The sequence below is a fragment of the Ctenopharyngodon idella genome, chromosome 24 (assembly GCF_019924925.1).
Source record: "Ctenopharyngodon idella isolate HZGC_01 chromosome 24, HZGC01, whole genome shotgun sequence".
NCBI lineage: Eukaryota > Metazoa > Chordata > Actinopteri > Cypriniformes > Xenocyprididae > Ctenopharyngodon > Ctenopharyngodon idella.
The window spans coordinates 22,431,090-22,454,655 of record NC_067243.1 but is presented as its reverse complement, the minus strand read 5'-3'; the positions used below and the strand labels follow the sequence as shown (position 1 = coordinate 22,454,655).

The 23,566-nt window shown below is 36.4% G+C and overlaps 1 protein-coding gene across 1 annotated transcript; it reads right to left on the bottom strand.

The window, feature by feature from the left end:
* Positions 1-19,953: 19,953 nt before the first annotated feature.
* On the bottom strand, positions 19,954-21,032 carry phlda2 (pleckstrin homology-like domain, family A, member 2). Its single transcript, XM_051884957.1, has 2 exons — positions 20,435-21,032; positions 19,954-20,279 (listed from the first exon to the last, which is right to left on the bottom strand). The coding sequence occupies exon 1, from the start codon at positions 20,988-20,990 to the stop codon at positions 20,466-20,468; it is 525 nt and encodes a 174-aa protein (XP_051740917.1). The 5' UTR covers positions 20,991-21,032; the 3' UTR covers positions 19,954-20,279; positions 20,435-20,465.
* Positions 21,033-23,566: the final 2,534 nt, after the last annotated feature.

Genomic DNA, 23,566 nt, shown 5'->3' with positions numbered 1-23,566 from the left:
CGTTTTTTTTCAGTTGAGACGCTTTGTTGCTATGATACGGAATATTCGTGGCACTGTTACTTATAACTGATTTTGCAGGTAATTTATTTCAGACTAAAAATGTCGACACAATGTGGAATACTTGCTATGTATGTTTAGAGACCAGAAATATTAATTTCTCATCTCATGTTGATGTTGTTGTACAGCAAGAATGTTGTGACAGTTGGCCGGTGTTGTATTTATCCCGTCCCTCCTCCACTCTGATTGGACGGCTGGCTAAAAAGTGACAGTGATGAGTGCAGCGTTTTACTCAAAGTTGAACATTCTTCAACTCGAGGCGACCAGTAAAAAACACAGAGCTCTCAGCGCTTGAGCGTGAAAAAGACGCTCAGCGCCTCGTTACGCTCCTGCCGTTTAAAAAACGCTGCGCTCCCATTGAAAACAATTGGAAAAGTATGCTAGCCGCTGGAAAAAATGCTTTGGTGGACACACGGCCTAAGTGACAATAGCTGTAGATGCTATTTACACTAAGTGACAATAGCAGCATTTTCTTAGTGATATGCTGTTTGTGCAAATAGTGATATATTCTATATACACTATATAAAAAGTATATAAAAGTATAATATAAAGTATAATATAAAAAAGTATAAAATAAAGTGCAAATAGTTATTAGATGCTATTTATACTTTTAAATAGTAGCAGATACTATTTGAACCTCAGTATTGTTGTACATTAACAGGATGCAATAATAACACAGAGTGTAAATTATTATATTTATTAAAATAATAAATGGATGCTGCCTTATTGGGACAATAAAGCCCTCCCTACACCTACCCCTAGCCCTACCCGATATATGCTTTATTATTAAACACTCGTTAGGCACTGTATTTCCACTTTTCAAATATTTTCTTCATTTTTTATTGAAAATAAATACCTTTCCGACCCGATATGTAATAGGAAAATGGAGAAAAGTGAGTTCGGCAAAAGGCGGATTTGAACTCGGGTCGATTGCGCCAAAAGCTCAAAATATTCAACAGTGCTTTGCATCTGCCTACATTGACACCATTTTCTTTAAGAGCTGCTGTGCAGCCAAAATTATATACCAGTTATCACTGTAAAGCTGCTTTGACACAATCTGCATTGTAAAAAGCACTATATAAATAAAGGTGACTTGACTTGAAAAGCTACTTACATGTGCCATACTCCCTACAAACTACAATGAGTGGTGTGTGTCTTTTTTAATCTTGTGTGGCCCAACCAGGTGAGCAGAGTTAGTGTAAATAGCCTTTGCCAACAAGACAGGCTATTTACACATAAGCAGCAAGTATACTTCGTTATTTTTTTACGCGTACACTAGTGTACACAGTTGAACGCACAGCCTTGCAAAGTATACTTCATTTGACTCTTACTTGTACACAGGCGCTCGACGCATGCGCAGTTTTGAGCAATCTCTCGCCACGAGTTGAGGGTACAAATGAGGGTACTTTCTAACCTCTTCTCACAATCTCTTGTCTATATAAGCCTCCATCGTTGCTGTAGCTTTCATGCGTTCCGTTCTGTTCTGTTTATGCAGTTTTCTTCGACACCCCAGGGCACGTTTGCCACCTTGTGGAACTAGTTACTGCAAAAACATTAAATGCGCATGTGCGACCTGAGTGTACAAAGTACGTGCAGTTACAAAAATCTGACGGTGTACTCTTCTAATGACGAAATTCGCGTCACAGGCCACTGTACGATGACCCTCACATTTGCATAAAAAGTGAAGTATACTTTGGGCTTTAGTGCAAATAGACACTCCGTTACAAGGATTTAGACCTCTTAGTCCAGCACAGTGGTTTACAGCAAGAATGTCCCCAGTTTGAGTCCCGGCTGACTCAGGACAACTTTTTGTGTGGAGTTTGTATGTTCTCCCTATGTTGCTGTGGGTTTCCTCTGGGTGGGAACTGGAGACTGTAAATTGTCCATAGGTATGTGTCATGATTGATGGACTGGCCATTTGTTCAGGGTGTTTTCCTGAATGGCCCAAGACGCTGGTATAGGCTCCGACCCTACATAGGACAAGCGGTTTGGAAGATGGATAAATAGTTGTTAGTCAAACTTGGCAAAAAAACAACAAAAAAACAAAACAGCTAATACGTTGGGCTGGGACAATACAACGATACATCGCAAATCAAAAAATTATTCTGGATCGATTCTGATATTTTCTGTATGTATTGCGATTCTCTTTCAAATAGATTCTGAGCTTAGTTTTCCAAGTTTTCCTTAGTTTTAGTGCTTCCTTCCAATTCCTTACACACACCACTTGAACCTTTTATAAAATAATCATTCATAAAGTTTGAAAAGGTTGAAGCGAATTACAGGGGTGTTTGCAGTAGGCTGTTTACATTAATCTCGCTTCATAAAAGCATTCTGAGGTGCAAATACATTGTCAGACTCAGCCGAATGCACGAGCGCTCTTCTTCGTGAGCATTTGAGCATGCGGTTAAAAAATAGCCTAGAGCACCATCTGCTGTTAAAAACTAAGCTCAGAATTGATTTGTGATGCATTTGGAAAATATCAGAAACGATCTACGAATCGCGATGCACCTATAGTATTGTTCCAGCTCTGCTAATAGGATTTCAGTCAGACTAAAACATTGATATGAAATTTTAAAAAGACAAATTACTCTTCTGCTTCCGACTGAAATGAATCTTTTAAAGATTAGGTACATGTACTTATACCATGCTAAAGCACAGTACGCTGGCAAGCTAAAACCCTCATAGAAGTAGAATTCACTTTGTCAACATTACTGATGGACTACTTGATTGTTGGTCAGCTGACTACTGAATCACTAGACTGAACTTTTATTAATCACTCTGTTAGTTGCTCTTGATAAAAGCATCCACTACATTGTTGGAGTAGTGACCTACAGTAGCAGCAGGGCACATGTTTTGACAAGCTGAGCCATGGTGCTTCTGCAAGTGATGTGAGTTTGAAGCTGATTTTGTAATTTCCCGATTCCATTCCCCCCTTTTCTCACCAGTATTTGTCGTTCATTTAATAGAAAGTGTCATAAAAAAACCTTCAAAACTATAAAACTTTAAAACTATCTTATTATGTACCTCAACCATGGTTAATAAATTGAGAGGGTAGGTTACTAATGGTAGACTTAGGTGTGTTGGGAGGACAAGGTGTTGACTAGTTTGGGTTGTTCTTGCGGATGTTTGCCCAGTAATTACCACTCCTGAGCTTCCCCTCAGCAATCTCAGATTACAGGGAGGCGTCAAAAAAAAAGTCATGCCTTGACATGTCTACTAGGTCATAGCGAAGATCGTTTTCTTACAGACATGCTCAGCTCTGCTATGAGTCACAATTTCAGACACATTCATTATATTGCAGACTACAGAAGCCATAAAAAAGTATTGTTTGAGGGGGGACACATTTAACCACAGTGTACAATAAGTTTCTGTGCAGTATAATTTGGCATAAGAAAACCATTATTATTAGGGTAGCTACATTCCTAACCTCCTAAGTATTATACTGTGCTGTTTGTGCTACATCACACAAGTATAATATTTTTATTATATGTGATTTTTAAACACTGAATCTTCATTAAATCAACAATAAATATGAATCACCGAATCAAAGCTGAATCAACAACGCTGATTCACTGAATCACTGAATGCAAATCAACACTCACTCAACATTAAACCAACACAGAATCAAATACATACAATGCTGAATTAATATTAAATCAACACTGAAATAAAAACTAAACAAGCAGTCAACACTAGGACATTAAATCTGCATGTTAAAAAAACAGAAGTGCTATTCTTTTGTGTTTGTCAAAGTGACCTTCTGGGTCGAACAGGCCTATTATATCAGCAGTCTTGGAATGTCACTTGACCAATCAAATTCAAGGACCAGAACTAACTGCTGTATAATAGAGTGCAGTGTTCATAATTTTACATTTGATTATCCATTCTGATTATTTTTTAAGAGTTTTCTCTGAATGAAACTTTGGTTTTACGACAATAACTGTTGGCGTAGAGTGTTTATCTGAGTAGTTAGTGCCATAAATAAATACTACTTGTCACAAATTTCCTGTATCTTAATAAACTCTAAATAACTCTAAATAACGTTTCTACAAAGAAATGTCATGGCAAACATGATGAAGATGGCTGTGAATTTATTATTTAATTGGTGGGAAAAAAAAATCCTAGGTCCTTGTGACTACTGTTTTTTTCCCCCAGCAACTTTGATGAAATATTTTATGGTTAAAATTGCCCGTGTGACAGAAAGGAAATGATTCATTAGCAGTTATAGGTTTGAACTCTTCTGTTTGCAGGTGTGGTGGAGCTGTTGTATTCAGTCTGTGTCTTTCACAGCCCAGCCAGTATTTTTATTTTTTTTTGTACAAATATCTAAACACCCTTAAAGGAATAGTTCACTTTAAAAAAAAAATTTCCTGATAATTTACTCACCCCCAGGTCATCCAAGATGTCCATGTCTTTCTTTCTTCAGTCGAAAAGAAATTAAGGTTTTTGATGAAAACATTCCAGGATTTTTCTCCTTATAGTGGACTTCAATGGACTCCACTGCTGAAGGTAAAAATGACAGTTTCAGTGCAGCCTCAAAGGGCTTTAAATGATACCAGACGAGGAATAAGGGTCTTATCTAGCGAAACGATCGGTCATTTTCTAAAAAAAAATACAACTGTATATGCTTTATAAACACAAATGATCGCCTTGCAAGTGGTTTCGCCATTCCGCCTTCCGTATTCTTCAAAAAGCTTACGCTGTATGTCCTACGCCTTCCCTATTCAACTTACGAAACAAACGCGGCTCCAGTTCGGTTTTTACCGTAAGTCGGAAGGCGTAGGACATACAGCGTAAGCTTTTTGAAGAATACAGAAGGCGGAATGGCGAAACCACCGCGAAACTGTAATTTTGACCTTCAACAGTGGAGTCCATTGAAGTCCACTATAAGGAGAATAATCCTGGAATGTTTTCATCAAAAACCTTAATTTCTTTTCGACTGAAGAAAGAAGGACATGGACATCTTGGATGACATGGGGGTGAGTAAATTATCAGGAAAATTTTATTTGAAAAATTTAAAACAACACACATTTACTTAAGAAGCAAATTTCCACAGCATATATCTTGAATTACATCTATTTTTATATCAAAGTAATCAGAAAGGGAACGTCCACCTTGCTCAGCTGGGAATCGAAACTTCTTTTTTTTTTGCAGTGTTCCTCCAAATCAAATTTATTGCATCATGTTGGAAAACAATTTGTCAGCTGCCCATATTTCAAAGAACCGGAAGATGAGATAGAGCAGTCATGATAAACAGAGCCCCATTTGTGTTCTTTTGCCATGACGCCCTACCTGTCTTTTTCTGACAGACTGCTGTGACCTGTTTTGAAAGAAAAATTGAGCCTTCATTAGCAGGGTGGGTCATGACTGAATTGAGCTTGTCAGGTCTTGTTGACGAACAAATGACTTAAAATGCAAAGCGACCTGCTGTGATGCCTGCAAGGAAAAAAATACATGCTTGTGTTAAGATACACAGTCATGCTAGCACACCCACAATGAAAAAGGACAGTATTGTTTTGTTTTGACGAGTATTTAAGTGTACTTTAAAAATTGTTGTGAATCACATTTTGACAGAGTTCTGAGAAAACTTTTGGTGTTTTTGAAGGATATGCGAATCCATGGCTCAGAAAAAAAAATTCAAGTAGTCCTATTAATTATAATAATAAAACATCTTATGTAAGAAGGATACCTTGAAGTGTTGTAATCCATTTAAAATCTGTTGCAGATTTATTATAAACAAACTAAGGGTATGTTTACATGACACTGATGTACTAAAAATGGAAAAGTTTTTCCTTTGCCTTTTCTCGCATATGATACCATTGTCAAAACGATCCCCGTTCACACGGATCCGCGAAGAACAACTAAAACGCTGTATTCTGCTGCCTGGCCAGTAGTTGGCGATGTCACTTTGTAAAGAAACTACGCACCTATAGACAGACCTAATACGCATGCACATGATGTCACCGTTTTCACAAATGACGATAATGGTATCATTTTCAAAAACTTGCACTTTGAAACCCGTTTTCAAAAGTTTGCATTTTCAGGCCCCCAAAACGGCGTTATTGTGTAAATGAACAGTCAAAGCATATAATAGATTTTTGTTACTTGAATTAAAATAAATGTTAAATGAAATAAAATAAAAATTGTAAAAATTCAAACTACTAATAAATTTTACAATTAACAATTAATAGTAGTATGTCGACATATCTGTCATATATAGAATAAAAGCGTGCTATTTCATTACCTATTTTTGAAATAGATGCCTATTCAGGTGCAATGTGCCGCACTGAAAGAGATATCAAAGGACCTCAGAAGAAGCTGTGGAGGACTTGAAAGGGTTTCTTAGCACTTGGTCCTTGATAAGTTGACAGGATGATTTACAAATGGATGAAATTCAATACTGTTACTGCTCTCGTAGGTATTCTACATAGAGCAATGCAAGGACATGCCACAGAGTCTTCAAAGAAGTGACCATTGAAAGAGCCCTGGGGGACATCTAAAGGTCTGCTGGCGTCTTTTACACTTGATAAAGTTCAGATTCTTGAATCTATCTCAAAAAGGAGTTGACCACAAGCTTCTGTAATTATACTGCTGTCTATGTCAGGACTGCTAAAGAGTTCCTGTCTGGAACCCATTCAGCATGTTCCTGTTTCAGTAGAATGTGGTGCTAGCAACACTAAGTTTGTGGGTTTGATTTCCAGAGAAAGCATGAGATAATAAAATGTATACATTTAATGCAATTCAAGTTGTGTTTGGATAAAAATGTCTGCTAAATGTAAAAGCTTCTCTTTGCATACCAACAGAAAAATCACACCCCATCGTGGAGGAAGTTCTCATCTAGACAGTTTTACCAAGGTATAACGGAGAAAGTTATTATCTATACACTTTTACTCAAAGCAACTTACAGCACACTTATTTTAGGGACAATCCAACTGGAGTAACCTGAGTGTCTTAGTCAGGGGCACAGTGGTGAAAGCTCAAGGATTGCATCTTGTGGGGACCTTCAACCCTTTGTTGACAGCCCAGACCTGAACCCACTGCACCAGGATGTATCATGTTGTGGGACTGAGGTATGATTTCCTGGGTGTATCCAAAGATGCAGCATGTCAGGACAGGCCTGTGAACTCAACATTCAGGTGATATTAGGTTACACAACATAAGACAGGAATATAATAACGTGATTACCTAATCAAGAATTGGCATTATAAGTTGGTCCAGCTCAGGGGTGCATTTCCCAAAAGCAGCGTCAGCCAACTATGGTCGCAAGTCCCATTGAACTCTATTGGTAATAACGGAACTTGCGACCATAGTTGGCTTTGGAAAACGCACCCCAGGATAGTAGTTCTATCCTGAGACTGTGTGTATTCTTGTGAGGTCATTAGCCAATGAAGCCAAATGTCATGATGTAAACTTCCTATAGCTCCAGAGTGATTAGTCACATGATATTAGATTGGCTGCCGCCTGACAAAAGCAATGCATTCTGGTTAGGAAATTTGTCCGACGTTCATCGGCGCTGCAGCTGCCTTATGATAACATGTGCCATCAAAGTACTGTGAGAAGAAAAACGGGACCAGCCGCCTAGGTCAGATGCTGCAGTTGCTCAAAATCGGCTGCGAAAGCCTTGATGACGACACACTTTATTATCATTGGTCAGATTCTGTGATATGACAAGGACGACGTGTGTTGCGTGTTTTCCTGTATTTAACCAATCTTGATATTAAATATCTAATATTCAAACAAAACACATAAAACATTAACAGAAATTAAGATTACGCTATCTAGTAAATATATTTTCTTATTTTAATTGCATCCACTTCTTCGGCTACAATCAATGCAAAAATCGTGTGGTCTGCCATGAATGATATTGGTTCAGCACACTACGGAAAGCACGAAGTGTCCGACCTGATGGCCGTCTCTGTACCCCTCCCCCGCCTGCGACCGGAAGATCTCGCCAGGCAATGACAGGCTAGTGTAGTTTATCTCGAACAAGCCTATTCTCATCATACAAATTCACGTATTGTGCTGCATTTGATTAACTTGCTTTGTGGACATACTACATCCGCCATGTTGACATTGTCATGTGACCTATGAAATTAGCCTATGTCACTGTTCTCTACCATTTATGAATTTGCAGCAAACTCACACATAGGGCCTCATTCATGAAACTTTCATAAATATATAAGTAAATTCTGGGTAATTTGCGTGTAAAACGGACCTTCCTGAAAACTTTCCTCCAGCTTCGTAAACATCAGACTTGATAGTTAAACGTGTGTATGTTAATGAATTCCAATTAGGGATGCAAAGAGGTGGAACATTTCTGGTAATTTTCCAGAAAATTTCCAGAATTTCCAGAAACTTTCCAGGATTTTTGGAAACTTTCAGGAAATTTTGGAAAGTTTCTGGAAATTTACCAGAAATTTTCCACCCCTTTGCATCCCTAATTCCAAGTATTTGTAAATAGGGCACACGTGCATGCTCATTCACAATTAGCATAATCCGCGCCTATGAATTACAACGACGCAAGTCCAGGAACGCTGTGGAATCTTCCGGACTCCCATATCAGGTTTTGGTCCAGTATATTGCATAAATGCAAAAGAGACTATTAGGCCATATGCATAACAATAAATATTCAATTACTGTGTGTCCACCAAAGCGTTTTTAGCCAGCTGAAAAAATGCTCTTCTGAAAACGGCCAGCTGGTGGCACTTCAGAGCGCTTTGGAGGAGCAGCGTTTTTCCATCTGAGACGCTTTGGTTGCTATGATTTGGAATATCCAAGGCAGTAACGTGTCATTTTGAAGAATATTACTGAATATAAAAATGCAGTAACTAGCAAACATCTCCATTGTTGTTCAATCGTTGTACAAGTAGAATGGTTGGTCAGTGTATTATTTAATATTATTATGGTATGTAGTGCATCAAAATGCAGTGTCATGCAGTGTCAAATACAGAACAATCAAATGTTTTACGCACCATTTACACGTGGTAGGGAGCAGGTGTACGTTTCTTTCATACCAAATAACATTTTGAAAATACGAACAATTTCATGTATCTGAACATTTATGCCAGAACGGCTTTACAAATGATTTACACAAAAATTCGTTCTGCTCATGTTTCATGAACGAGGCCCATAGTGTGGATGTGCTTTGAACAACCCAAATTCAAGTCCTGGCTTGTTGTACTTTCTGATCCTTTCCACTCTCTGTAATGTCCTGTATGATTAACAGGGGGAATAACTTCGTCTTAGTCCAGTTCTGTGATCTAGTATGGTAATTTTGTTGAGAAAGAGAACATTTCTTGCATCTGTAAGTGAGAATAAAAGAACTAGATTTCACTCTTTCATCTTGCTTCCATCACATTTCCTCCTCCTTGCTACTTCTTGTCTTCTGTTTAATCCTCCGCTGGCAGTTGCCGTCATGGACAGCTGCATTGGGTACGATAAACAAGACCCTGCCGCCTTGGGCACAGCTGTGGGGGTGTAGTATGTACAAAAATGTATGTGCTGGGGGAAGGGATGGTGGACTGAGCTTGTATGTGTTTGTAATACAATCTTATGTTTTTTTCTAAGACCTGAGACATGAGCGGATGGCAGCAAAGAGGTGTTAGAAAGGGAAGACTGACCCTGACATTGCCCAACCTGTTGAAGTTGATCCCCAACCCTCTCCTGGATCCTCTCCGAGCTTCTCTTGGCTTATTAACACTGTCTTTTGAATGAGGTTGAGGATTTGACTTGATCAACTTGAGTCAACTTGCCAGCAAATAGATCATGCATGCTGGTGAAATATCCAGTGTAGGCTCCAGATGGTAGACTCATCTAGAACTGCCATTGGCTATCAACATATCTGAGGATGAAAGTGCACCTTGATGTTATTCTTGAAGTATATGTAATGGAGGCCAGATGATAAAGGCTGTGCAGGTAAAAAATTACTTCCCTGGCCTAAAAAGGTGAGGTGTATTAGCGACTGATGTAAGAGACTGTTTTGAGTGGAACCGGTTGAATTGGTGCCGTGACCCAGATTGGTGTAAACGTAATGGAGGCCAGCTCATAAGATCTGTGGAGATAAAACCTCATTCCCATGGCCTCATAAGAGGTGCACTAGTGACTGATACAAAAATCTACAGTTTTTAGAATCCTTGTAAGCGCACTAGTATCCAATGCTGGTTGAAGCTGGCTTGAATCCCACTTGGAGTAGGACCATTTACATATACCTAAATTCCCAGATATACTCACGGTGAAGTTCTTTTTCGTTCTTCACTTATGGGTAAAAAGAAGCTTGAAATACGTGAGCAGCGGTATACTGTTAGCGAATATCCTGATGCGTCCACCCTGCTGAGAGCGACGTTTAGATGAATATATGAATATATACCGCACACTTTCCCCTCAATAACAAAATAAACACACAACAAAAATAACAGCGGTGAGAAAACAGCAGTTGAGAAAGCATCTGATCATAGCTCTGCAAATCAGCACTCCAGTCAAGTCACATCACGTTTATTTATACACCACTTTATACAATAGACTGCTTAATAAAAGTAGCTTTATAGTATTAAACATGAAAAACAGTGTCAGTGTCTTTTTCAAGTAGAATTACAACTTCAATTTCTACTATAAAGCAACTCTCCAGTGTGTTCATGTTTTTACTTGAGGACGTCTGACCTTGAGGGACTGAACAGAAGAAATTAACCAGGGAAGATTTTTATATCAAATAAGGCGGAGCCTCAGAGCCACACCTACCTATTACATCATCACAACGGACCAATGGCAGTTCGAAGGTGTTTACCAGCCGGAGCAGTATAAAAGCGAAAGATCGCTTTGGCAAGCTGTTTCAAACTCCCAAAACAACACCAAATGAACTTCGTTTTGCCCTGATTTTGTTCGAAATGATGTCACACCAGTTCGTTCTTCGATTTTGTTTGAAGTATATTGGCACCTTAACTCAAAGTTCCTTCAAGATCCATGGCATTTTGTATGTTGAAAGGGCAGTAAAAGAAAAAAGGCAGGAAATCAAGGGAATAAGACCTGGGAATCAAACCCATATCTTACTCTAACCACCAGCTCTGTGGTCTAGTAGCTTTAGGTATAAAAATAGCTAATGCTAATGTTAACACACCACAGGAGTTTGAAAAACTGGAAATAGTTACTGCTTCTATGCAGTAAATAATGTTAATTGTTCCATTCAAGACTACTCTTCTAAAATTAATCCACTGGGCTAGGTTTTCTCTGGGTTACTCTGACCCTCGAAGTCCTGCAGAGTTTAGCTCCAGCCCTAATCAAACACAGCTGAACAAGCTAATCAAGGTCTACTAGAAAGTTACAGGCAGGTGAACTTGATTAGGGTTGAAGCTAAACTCCACTGCAGGACAGTGGAGCTTGAGGGCCAGAGTTTCACTAGACGTAGTACATTTTGTTTAAGGTAAGTGAACATCGTATAGTACATTATTTGGTAACACTTTATTTTGATGGTCCTTTTTGAACATTCTGTTGACTATAAGTAACTTTGCAACTACATGTCAACTAACTCTCATTGGAGTATAAGTAGACTGCTTAATATCTGCTAACTCTTTATTGTGATGGTCCCCCAACTGACATTCTACTGACTATAAGTAACTTTGTGAGTACGTCAACTTATTCTAACCCTACCAGTCTATTAACATTCTACTAACAATCTAATGAGAGTTGGTAGACATGTAGGTGCAACGTTATAGACCTTATAGTCAACAGAATGTGTTAAAGGGACCATCAAAATAAAGTGAAACCCATTATTTGGAATGCAAGTATTATAATTATATGCATTTCAGTTATAATAGTACTTGCTTCTCACACACAGACTCTTTCATCTTTCAGTTAGAGTTGTGAGAACATGTCTGTCTGGCATGGAGAACAAATAAGTGAGTGATTTTGTGTTCAACCTTAAAATTTGACAGTATTCACAGTGGGGTCAGGTCATGTGGTCTTAATGCCCATACAGACCTCACAGTGATATCTATCTATATATATTTTTTTTTTTACCTTTATTTATATAGCGCTTTTTACAATGTAGATTGTGTCAAAGCAGCTTTACATTGATAACTGGTACATTGTTTGGCTGCACAGCAGCTCTTAAAGAATAGTGTCAATGCAGGCAGATCAAAGCACTGTTGAATATCAAATGTCAAGTCAAATGTCAAGTTTGCTCTTTTATTTAAGAGCAGAGGTCTCCAAACTCGGTTCTGGAGGGCCGCTGTCCTGCAAAATTTAGCTTCAGCCCCAATTAAACACACTTGAACCAGCTAATCAAGGTCTCACTAGGCATACAAGAAACTTTCAAGCAGGTGTGTTGGGGCTGGTTGGAGCTAAACTTTGCAGGACAGATGCCCTCCAGGACCAAGTTTGGAGACCCCTTCTCAAGAGCTCCATTCCTTTCAATCACCTTCAGGTACACCAGAGAATGTGTATTGTGTATGTCCTGGATTCCATTAAATCTGGGTGGAATTTGAACTTTTAAATGTTTGAATTTTCCGGGTTTGATTTTACTATTGACCATGGGAAGGATACCTTTTCTGTTTCCCATGCAGTCCTTTATATCAAATAACAGTCTGTTCTTGAAAACTCTCCCATAGGAGGAATTTCATTGTCTACAAACTACAGTGATTACAGCAACTAAACAGCGCCAAAAAACCCATTATAGTCTCTTTGGGGAGTTTCACAGATAGCCATGTGGAAAAGAGACATCTATACTCGTATAATCCTAAACGTCCATCTGAGCTGTATTTTAATAGATCTTGAGATCATATATATTGATTTACAGATCCAGGATCACTTGACTTTTCAATTTAACAACCCTTCCAGACCTTCATTCATTTTCGATTCATCCTGCCAAAGAATAGAGATAAATAGACGGGCTATTGTATCACGGATACAATGGCGCACATCCTCTGCGGCTGGACCCCTAATGTGCAATTCCTCCTACGCTTTCACTGTTACAGCCCAGTTGAGCCCAAGTTAAACACTAGCAACATAAATCATGGATTCATAAGAAAAGGCACAGCTGCTCCTAACACAGGTGCATGAAATTCCCTACCTCAGAACAGGACAAAGTGTCGGAAGAGGAAATGAGGTAGTGGTTTTCTTTCTTTTTGCATGTGGGTGAGTCCACATGTGCATTAGTCTGCGAAATAGACAATTGCTGCCCCAGGTAATAATACATAACCAAAATCTGTGCACAACCAACTCATTTTCTGCAATATCATTGCATTTGAGTCATCAGTCTTCAAAGCCATGATTATTTGTGACATTATGTCTCAAGCAATTGATCAGAGGTTTTCCATGACTAGGTAACACCCAAAGATTTCCCTTTGAAGGTTTGCTTTACTTAATTTACAGAAAGCAGGACACCAAACCGGTCATGGAGAGATGTGAATGAGTAATAAGAGGTCAAACATATTGAAAAAAGCTTGTGCCAGGGACTTTCCACCCAGAGTTGTAATGTGTTTCTCAAAAAACTTGAGCTAGGCTGTGAAAGTGCAAATGTATTTAACTTTACCTCAGAGAGATTTTGTATTACTTTCACTTTTCTCATTCTCTGTGGCTTTCTAGACAGCTGCAGAATATGATCCATTGATGCTGTAGTTTTCTAACAGATGTTATTAATAATGATCACAATTTTCAGACACAGGATAGAATCACCCTAAAAATCTGGACACTTAACCAGTTTGAACAATTGTGGTTTGAAATTCAATATAAAATTGGATTGGATTTGTGAAAATTTATTTCAGTCTGAATGGTCAGATTTTTTGTAACATATGTAACAATCTTTATCTATAGATATTTATTTAGATATTCTATAAGATATCTGAATATGGCACATTAGGAGACACATTCTTTCATTGGTCTAATTGACTATATTAATTTTAACTATATATCACTGGAAAAAAATATTGTTGAAAAAGTAAGTTACCTGGTTGCCTTAATTTTGAGTTCACTGAAATTAACAATTTGAGTTAATACAATGAAGGAGATGGCTTGGGGTGGTTGATTATGATTTCACTTTTTTAACTTTAGTTAGTGTGTAGTGTTGCTGAGGATAAACAACATGTACAAAGTTGCGACACTCAAAGTTCAATGCAAAGGGAGATATTTTCTTTTAAAGAATTCTCTGTTTAAAGACTACAACAAACGGCTGGTGGGGACTACAACAAGCTTTTTCCTGGGTTAGTGACATCACTAACCTTAAAATTTACATAAACCCTGCCCCCGAGAACACGCAACAAAGGGGTTGAGGCCATGTTGGGCTGCTTTAGAGAAGAGGAAGAGTTGTTGTAGTAGATTGTTGTTACCATGCCGTCATTTTACACCGGACTGCTTCACAAATGAGTGTCAATTCAACGCTGGATTTGCACAAAAGATTAACATGGTGGCACATGCTAGTCGATGAGTGGAATCAACTCCACAGCAACTACATAAATTTATCCTCTAACTGTTCAGAAATGTTCAGTTTCATTCTAAAAGTTGTAACTTCTTCCTGAGTCTCTCAATCAGTGTCCGACAGTGTCCAATGTAAGGCTGAACACCGTTACTGACAATCCTCATTTTGGCTGCGTGAGATTCTCCAGTTTTGTTGTTGTTGAGAAACCGAAGCGCGAGCTGTTAAAGCTCCACCCTCTTCTGGAAAGCGGAGCAGCTCATTTGCATTTAAAGGGACACACACAAAAACGGCGTGTTTTTGCTCACACCCAAATAGGGGCAAATCTTGTGAGAGGGGCATTATAGGCACCTTTAATAAATAGAAACTCAAAATATTATGTTATCTGAACCACATTATCTAAGTTAATTTGACAAAAGAAAAATAAAGTTGTGATAAATCATGAAAATAGTTTTTACATTGACACACACACACACACACACACACACACATTTGTGTGAAAAAAAATAAATAAAAGAATTATTTTAAAAACTTCCTGATTTCTTTGAAATTTGATCTCACAGGAAGGAACTTGTCAAAATCTTTGTCAAACCGAATTTAATTATCAGGCGGCATCTGAGTGTGTCTTTAAATGTTTCAAATGCTTGAAGCCAAACATTCAGGTTATTTATGCACAGACATGTACGCCCACAAAGAATTGAAGCGCTGCTAAAAAAATAAATGGACATAGAGCATTATAACAAAAGGAAACAATACCTCAATACACACAAACATTTCACAACTACAATAGATGACTGACTCCATTTGTCAGCGCATTTGAATGGCACTTTAGGAGTCACATTCGTTCACGGGGTCTCTGATTGGCTCTTTTTTTTACTTTGTGCGGTCACAGGTAAAAAATGTGAGGTATGACTCAGGTGAGCTCACCTGACTGTGAGGCCAAATTCCAAAAAAATTATCAAATATGACATTGACACAATCATAAGAAATCTTACAAGTGGGATTGTTAATGAAAAAGTACAACTTTTCACAAGTAATTGCCTAAAAATTGTGAAATAATATATTTTTTTTTAACTTTTTTTTTTTTTAAACCCTAGGTGTTTGTGCTCAATTTATTGGTATTCTGAGAATATTCTTGGACATTTTGTTATTTTATTTTGTAATTTAATAGTGAGTATAATTCTAAACTAATGTTGTGAGGACTGTTGTAGAGATAATGAATAACAATGTAATATTTTTGTAAAAATGAAATTAAAACGTTGAAAGTGAAAATGATTATCAAAATTAATGGAAGGTAAAGTTGTCTCAGGAATCAGTCATATGTGTGAGCACAATGACTGCGAACCTTTTTGTTTAGTACAGTAATGATTCATACGGCAGTAATGATTCATAAGGGTATGTTAATTTTAAGATCAAACAAGTGACTTGGTGGCTGCAGCTTATCTTTTAGATATGGGACGAAAGACATATTTCCTCTATAAACCCAACCCTAAGTATACAACACTCTCAGGTTCCACCTGCATGACTGTGAAGTTTGATGAGCTCCCACTACTTCAGAAGTGTTTGTTTAAGACACAGAAAGTAAATACTGTCTATTCCATTGTGTCTCTATAAAACAAACATAACATCTTACTGGAAGGATTACACTTCATAAAATCCTTAAAATATATTTAAATATATTGTGTCCTGTTTTTATTTATTTATTTTTTTTAAATTATTATTTATTTTATTTTATTTAAATAATCTTAATAAACAACTATTTATAAAAAATAGTATGAAAATTTGGTATTTTAAAAGTTTAAAAAAATTAATTAAATATACTTAATAAAATGCTTAATAAATAATAATAAAAAATAATTTAAATGAAAATATGAGTCCTAAATATGTTTTAATAAATGCACATAATTAAATACTGTCCTAATTTTCCTAGATATGCCAAATAAAATGCTTAATAAAGAAAAAACATTTAACAGAAAAAATTGTCAGATTTTGCTTTATTAAACTAAATGCTTAATAAATAAATAAATAAATAAAAAAACAACAACACATAAATGAATAGAATTCTTAATAAAACATTAATATAAACAATTGTCCAAAAAGGGGTATTTTATTTATTGAATACACTAAAATATTAATAAATAAAAACATTTAAATTAAAACTTGTGTCCTAAATATGTTTCATTAAATACACGTAATAAAAATACATGTGTTCTAATTTTCCTAAAATATACTAAATGAAATGCTTAAAAATAAAAAGTAAAACATTTAACAGAAAAATTGTCCAATAATGTTTTAAACTAAATACTTAATAAATTAATTTAAAAAAATATATGTAAATAAACTGTGTACTGAATATTTATATTTAAAAATCTTAATAAAATTCTAAATAAAACATTAAAACTTTTTTTAAATAAATACACTAAACTGCTTGATTAAATAATAAAAACATTTAAAGGAAAATGTGTGTCCTAAATATGTTTTATTAAAGGGTTAGTTCACCCAAAAATGAAAATTCTGTCATTTATTACTCACCCTCATGCCGTTCCACACCCATAAGAGCTTCGTTAATCTTCAGAACGCAAATTGAGATATTTTTGTTTAAATCCGATGGCTCCGTGAGGCCTACATAGGGAGCAATGACATTTCCTCTCTCAAGATCCATAAAGGTACTAAAAACATATTTAAATCAGTTCATGTGAGTACAGTGGTTCAATATTAATATTATAAAGCGACGAGAATATTTTTGGTGCGCCAAAAAAAACCAAAATAACGAATTATTTAGCGATGGCCGATTTCAAAACACTGCTTCAGGAAGCTTCGGAGCATAATGAATCAGCGTGTTGAATCCGCAGTTCGGAGCGCCAAAGTCACGTGATTTCAGCAATTTGGCGGTTTGACACGTGATCCGAATCATGATTCGACACGCTGATTCATTATGCTCTGAATCTTCCTGAAGCAGTGTTTTGAAATCGGCCATCACTAAACAAGTCGTTATTTTGTTGTTTTTTTGGCGCACCAAAAATATTCTCGTCGCTTTATAAAATTAATATTGAACCACTGTACTCACATGAACTGATTTAAATATGTTTTTAGTACCTTTATGGATCTTGAGAGAGGAAATGTCATTGCTCCCTATGTAGGCCTCACGGAGCCATCGGATTTTATCAAAAATATCTTAATTTGTGTTCCGAAGATCAACGAAGGTCTTACGGGTGTAAAAAGGCACGAGGGTAAGTAATTAATGACAGAATTTTCATTTTTGGGTGAACTAACCCTTTAAATACACAATTAAATACCTCATAAAAATCTGTCCTAATTTTCCTAAAATATGCTAAATTAAATGCTTAAAAAACATTTCACTGTAAAATTTGTCAAATTTTGGTTTATTAACTAAATGCTTAAATAATAAAAATAAATAAAATAAATAAATGTTTCCTTTTTTCCACTTAATTAGACCTAAATAGTTCATAACAATTGGATCCTAAAATATGCTAAATGAAATGCTTTAAAAAATGGTCCAGTTTTGTTTTATGAAATATACGTAATGAAATGCCTAAAAAACATTTAAATGAAAATGTGTATCCTAAATATTAAAAACAATAAGAAACTTGAGGCCGAGCTCTATTGTGAATATAATTGTGGCTTATAATAATCATGGTGGTAGTTTATGAGTGATTTAGCCTAATCTGAAATCAGTGAATTTATATTTCATAAAAAGTATCATAAAAAATACATTTCATAATAAAACAAAGTAGGCCTTTAAGCAATCTCAAGTCTTAGCTGATATAAACAAAATTCATTGGCATATCAAGCAAAAAAATTTGAATGTTCAAAACCTGTCATAAGAAAGAAAAAATATATAAATCTTTTGCTGCATTTTTTCAAAAATGACTCATAAACAATAAAACTCAATAAAATGACAGGGAACTTTAAATAGCTATGACAAATGCTGGGTTTATGATATCCGGAGTTATAAATGTCTCCATCCAGATATCCGGACACATCCAGACCTCCAGGCCCCAGAAGAGAATACAAAGTGAAACTGAGCCGCCAAGTCTGTCAGGAGCCCATAGCTGAGGGGGCAGAAATGAGCCAGACATATTTCTTGACTGGATGCTGCTCCTTAGATCAGCGTGTCCTTTGATCCATATAGTAGCTAAATACAACTTCAAAGCCCAGCGCTCAATAATCTGTAAAGCTGTGTAATACCACCGAAAGCTTTGGTTTTCACACTTAGGCTACTCTGACACATGCACTGACTTCAACCAAACCTATTTAGACACCTGAATGCATTATATTTAACAAAGAAACAATGAAAATATATAATATAGTTTTGGCTATAGACGGTTTCAACGGCAACAACATAAACAAACGTTTTGTGGCCCAAACTTAACTTCCGGTAGACTTCCACAAAGAATCAATAACAACAGAGTCGCTAGACTAGACTAGGCTATTATTTCTGATAACAAGCAAAATAAATAACAAGTAAATTTACTTTAGCTAACCAGTATTATTTTGGGTTACCAGTTGAAGAAAATAACCGTTACTGGGCCAAATTTAAATGCAACAAAGTTACCAGACCCGTTCAACAAACACAGACCGGAAGTTAACGCGTAACCGTGGCAACGCGCGTGCGTCCGATGAAACCGTCTATACAAATATAAGTTTTTAATTCTGATTGAACAAATGCCACACATTTATAACATGTAATGATGAGCGGTTTCATCACATGATTTTTGCTTGATAAGGCGGCAGCGTTTATTGTAGGCTACTTTGGGTGGATCACAGAGTTTACAATCTTATCTATACACCTACACCTGTTCAAAGGGCAAATGTGACGATTATAGCCTCAATAAAGCACCCAAAGTATTGACTCTTGTCTTATTTTAAATTAATATATTGCAGTAAAATAAACGTTTTTAGCATTTTCATTGGGCGTGGCTCACAACATAAGCGTATCGCAATGCTATACAACAGGTCTATTGAGCTGTTATCTGACGCACAATCGATGACGCCACATTTCTGAATGAACAAGCCACTTCCACTACAAGGGACTTTCCACTCCCTCAAGAAATGCCTGGTTTTCTTTTAGACAAAAGCCACAAAATATCATAATGTCAATTAAAACTTCTAGAAACATGTAAACGTTGAAATGCCATATTGTTTTTTTTTTGTTTTTTTTTTTAATTAGGCCTATGATGTACAAGGACTACAAAACCACATATGAAAAATTGTGAGATAGGCTATTATAAATGCTTTTTTGGTAACACTTTATAATAAGGTCAATTTGCTAGTATTACAGCTGGTTTAGGTCCATTATATAATATTAACAGATATAATTTTTTGATTTTAGCAATTGAAATGAATATAAATGCTTTACATGTGTTTTATTCCATGTTAAAAAACCTTATTGTAAAGTGTTACCCGATTTTTTTTTTTTTTTATATATAATAAAAATGAATTCATTCATCATAAATGAAGTCCAAAATGCAAACTCAGTTTTATGTAAATTTATTTAAATAAATACATACATCATGAAATAACTTAATACAACATTGGTATTTGCAGCATTCCTTTGGAAAAATAAATAGATACATTTACATGTACATATCCAGAGCCTTTTGGAGGCGGTTAAGAAAGTTCAAGGATTCAGTCTTGAGTGTTTTTGAGGGTTTTGCTTGTTGAAATCATTGCAGGTTTATTCCGAAGACCTTCACAGACCAGCTCAACCACAGTCCTTATTCTGAGCACATGGGCTCCTTTCAGACATGCTGACATGCTTCGCTTTGGTCCAAACTTCAAGATTCAGTTCGCTGTATCTCTAAATGAAACAAAAAGGGAGAATGAGTTTTCCTACATTCAAACCATAACATTACTCAACTGTTAAGTCTAGCATCTATTCAATTGATAGCTTGTATTCAGATCAACTTATGTCAAACAATGTACTCGCTAAGTATAGCATAATTTATTTCTCACCATGTAGCCTATGGCTTGAATTTGCAACATCTCAATGTGCTCTAGCCTTGCATCTCTCTTGCTGTCCCAGAGAAGAGTTCTCTGATTCCTGTCGTGTTTTAAAGTCCTGAATGGCTTTTCTGTTCTGAAAGTCAATCAGAGCCATTGTGATCACGGCATTCCAGCAGTTCTCCTCGCCCGAGCACCTAAAGTCAATCTCCTTATTATCTGTAGTCACAATAGTGAAGTACACGAACTTCCCGGTGCGCTCCACACAATCCACTTTCTTAATGGACTGCAGCTTGAGCTCTTTGCTCTTGTTCTTCTTCTGGTTATCGGTGTAGATGTTCAGACTGTCCGTGGTGAGAACGCACGTCTTCCTCTTCCAGAACTGGAGGAGATTGTCGCTCCTCTTTTCCAGCTCTCCTTCCTTCAGGACGTGGGAAATATCAGAGCCCGTCATTTTGCTAGCGTTGTGAGTAATTGTTGGGTTATTGACGAAAAGACAAGAATACGAATGTCCCAGAGCTTCGTATAATCTCCGCTGAAGTCGCCGACCGACACTGTGCTTCTTCATGCGTGCGTAAAATCCAGCCAGACTTGAGTAGGTTGCGACGGAGATGGACACCTTTTTTAAGACTATGTAGCCCCTCCCACGTGACGTCATGTCAACTGTTGCTTGAGTATCAATGGAAGCGAGTGGGTGGCATTCTGGCACTGCGATCTGTGGAGGACGAAGGAAACTTTATGGCTCTAACATGTCAGAACTCAAAGAAACGTTTAAAACGATTTCTGTAGAATCTGAATCAAGCTATTAATCAAAAATATTATAATAATTAATTATATTTTAAAGGATTAGTACTTTAAAATGAAAATTACCCCAAGATTTACTCACCCTCAAGCCATCCTAGATGTATATGACTTTCTTGTTTTTGATAAACACATTCGGAGTTATATTAATAATATCCTGACGCGTTCAAACTTTATAATGGAAGTGAACGGGACTAATGAGTATCAAGAAAGTGCATTTGTGTAAGAAAAATATCTATATTTAACAAGTTATGAAGTACAATATCTAGCTTCCGCCAGACCACCTTCCGTATTCAGTTTATGAAAAAAGCGTAAACTGATGTCGCGTCAGTTAAGCTTTTTTTGTAAGTTGAAAAGGGAAGGTGTAGGATGTAGCATAAGCGTTTTGAACTGAAGAGGCGTTACACTTTTTTTCGTAAGTTGAATATGGAAGGCGGTCTGGAAGCTAGATATTTTACTTTATAACTTGTTAAATATGGATATTTTTCTTATACAAATGCATCGCTTCATTTCAGAAGGCCTTTATTTACCCCCCGGAGCCGTGTGGTGTAAGTTTATGATGGATGGATGCACTTTCTTGAGCTTCAAACTCATTGGTCCCATTATAAAGCTTGGACGCGTCAGGATATCTATTAATATAACTCCGATTGTGTTCATCAGAAAGAAGAAAGTCATAAACACCTAGGATGGCTTGAGGGTGAGTAAAGCTTGGGGTAATTTTCATTTTAAAATGAACTAATCCTTTAATAAATAATAAATCATTATTTATATAGTAATTATTTACAATATTATAAATTTTATTTTATTTTATTTTATTTTAAGCCAACAAGTGTCCAGCATATATATAGGAACTCCTGCAGTCCTATTTAAAAAGTATCTTTGCACCTTGTGAAGTTCAGATTGTGAAGAGATAGAATTCAAACAAAGTATATTTAAAATATTTAAAATATTAGACTAGATAGATAGATAGTCAAGAGATTTCAGTTTTGATTTCATTTGCATTAGCTGTTTATGGGTCAAAGTTTTGCTTATTGCATACCATGATGGTTATAAATATGCATAATATGAGCATAGTTTGTATTATAAGGGTGTGACATTGACATTTTACAACTAGTAAAGTTGAGTAACTTATAAATGAAGTAATATAAAGTGTGACTGTTCATTTTGATGAAGTGTGTATGCTATATTAAGTCATTTCCGCTGCATTTCATCTTTGAAAACAGCAGTTCAAAAATCTAATCTGGTTTAATAGACTGATAGTGCTATCAAACGTCCTTTGATGAAACATCTTACCCTTTCCTTTCATTTCCTCTAAGTGGGATGTATTATGGTAACGGCCAGGGTGTGTTTGTGTGTGTGAAGCGTCATCAAGGAGAGCAGTAAAGAGTCGGGCATGTCTGCTGGATGACTCACATTAGTGATTACAGAGGGAGGAGTCCTGCCAAACAAGGAGTTCTGGGATTTTGATCTGATCTTAGCCATATAAAAGCCTGACCTTAGCCACATATTCTAGTATGATCCATCATAACTGATTTAAGATCAGAGGAAAACATATTCCTTAGGTGGAGGACTCGCGGCTTCTTTTTTTTTTTTTTTTTTGGTTTACCGTCTAACCTCATATTCCAAGAAACGCATTTTGTCCTCTATAACCCAATATGGTTGCCAGTGGGTGTATTTTGATTCCAGGCAGTGACCTCATTATCTGTGGGATGTCATATCAAGGTTTTGGGACATCAGTGGGATGATGGTTGGGATCTGAGAAAGGAAGTTTAGACTGGTTTAGAAAAAGAAATACATTTCAGCAAGTTGATTAATTTCCAAAGAAATGATAGAGGTTATTTTGTTGCCTCATAGACTTTGACTGAATGATTTGCACTTTGGTTTAATCAATCAAGTCTGTTCAAGTCTAGTCCAAGGCTGATGTGATTCATTCTCTAATCAGCCTCCACCTTCACTTCACAAAAGCTTTTTAAGTTGCTCTAATTTAATAAATCAAACTACTGTTGCAAAACTATGTCACTGCGTATAGTGCGACAAAAATAATCTAGATTAACCCTATGCATAAAGGGGGTCAAACTGACCCGGTAAACTGTGTGTGTGGGTTTTTTTTTTTTTTTTTTTTTTTTTTTTTTTTTTAAATATTGTATCAGTGAAAACATTTATTTATTTGATATTCCAAAAATTCTTCAAAAACTTGTTTCTGACCTTCATCAATGTAATTTTCGTATTTCTTTATCATAGGATGGGGAAAAATACATAATATATTTTATCACTACCCCAAGAATACATAAAGGGGGTCAAATTGACCTGTATTCATTTCCTATAGAATTTTGACAACACAGT

Bases quoted from the DNA above. Each gene is read 5' to 3' on its own strand.
- phlda2 (XM_051884957.1), bottom strand. From the start codon at position 20,990: ATGAAGAAGCACAGTGTCGGTCGGCGACTTCAGCGGAGATTATACGAA.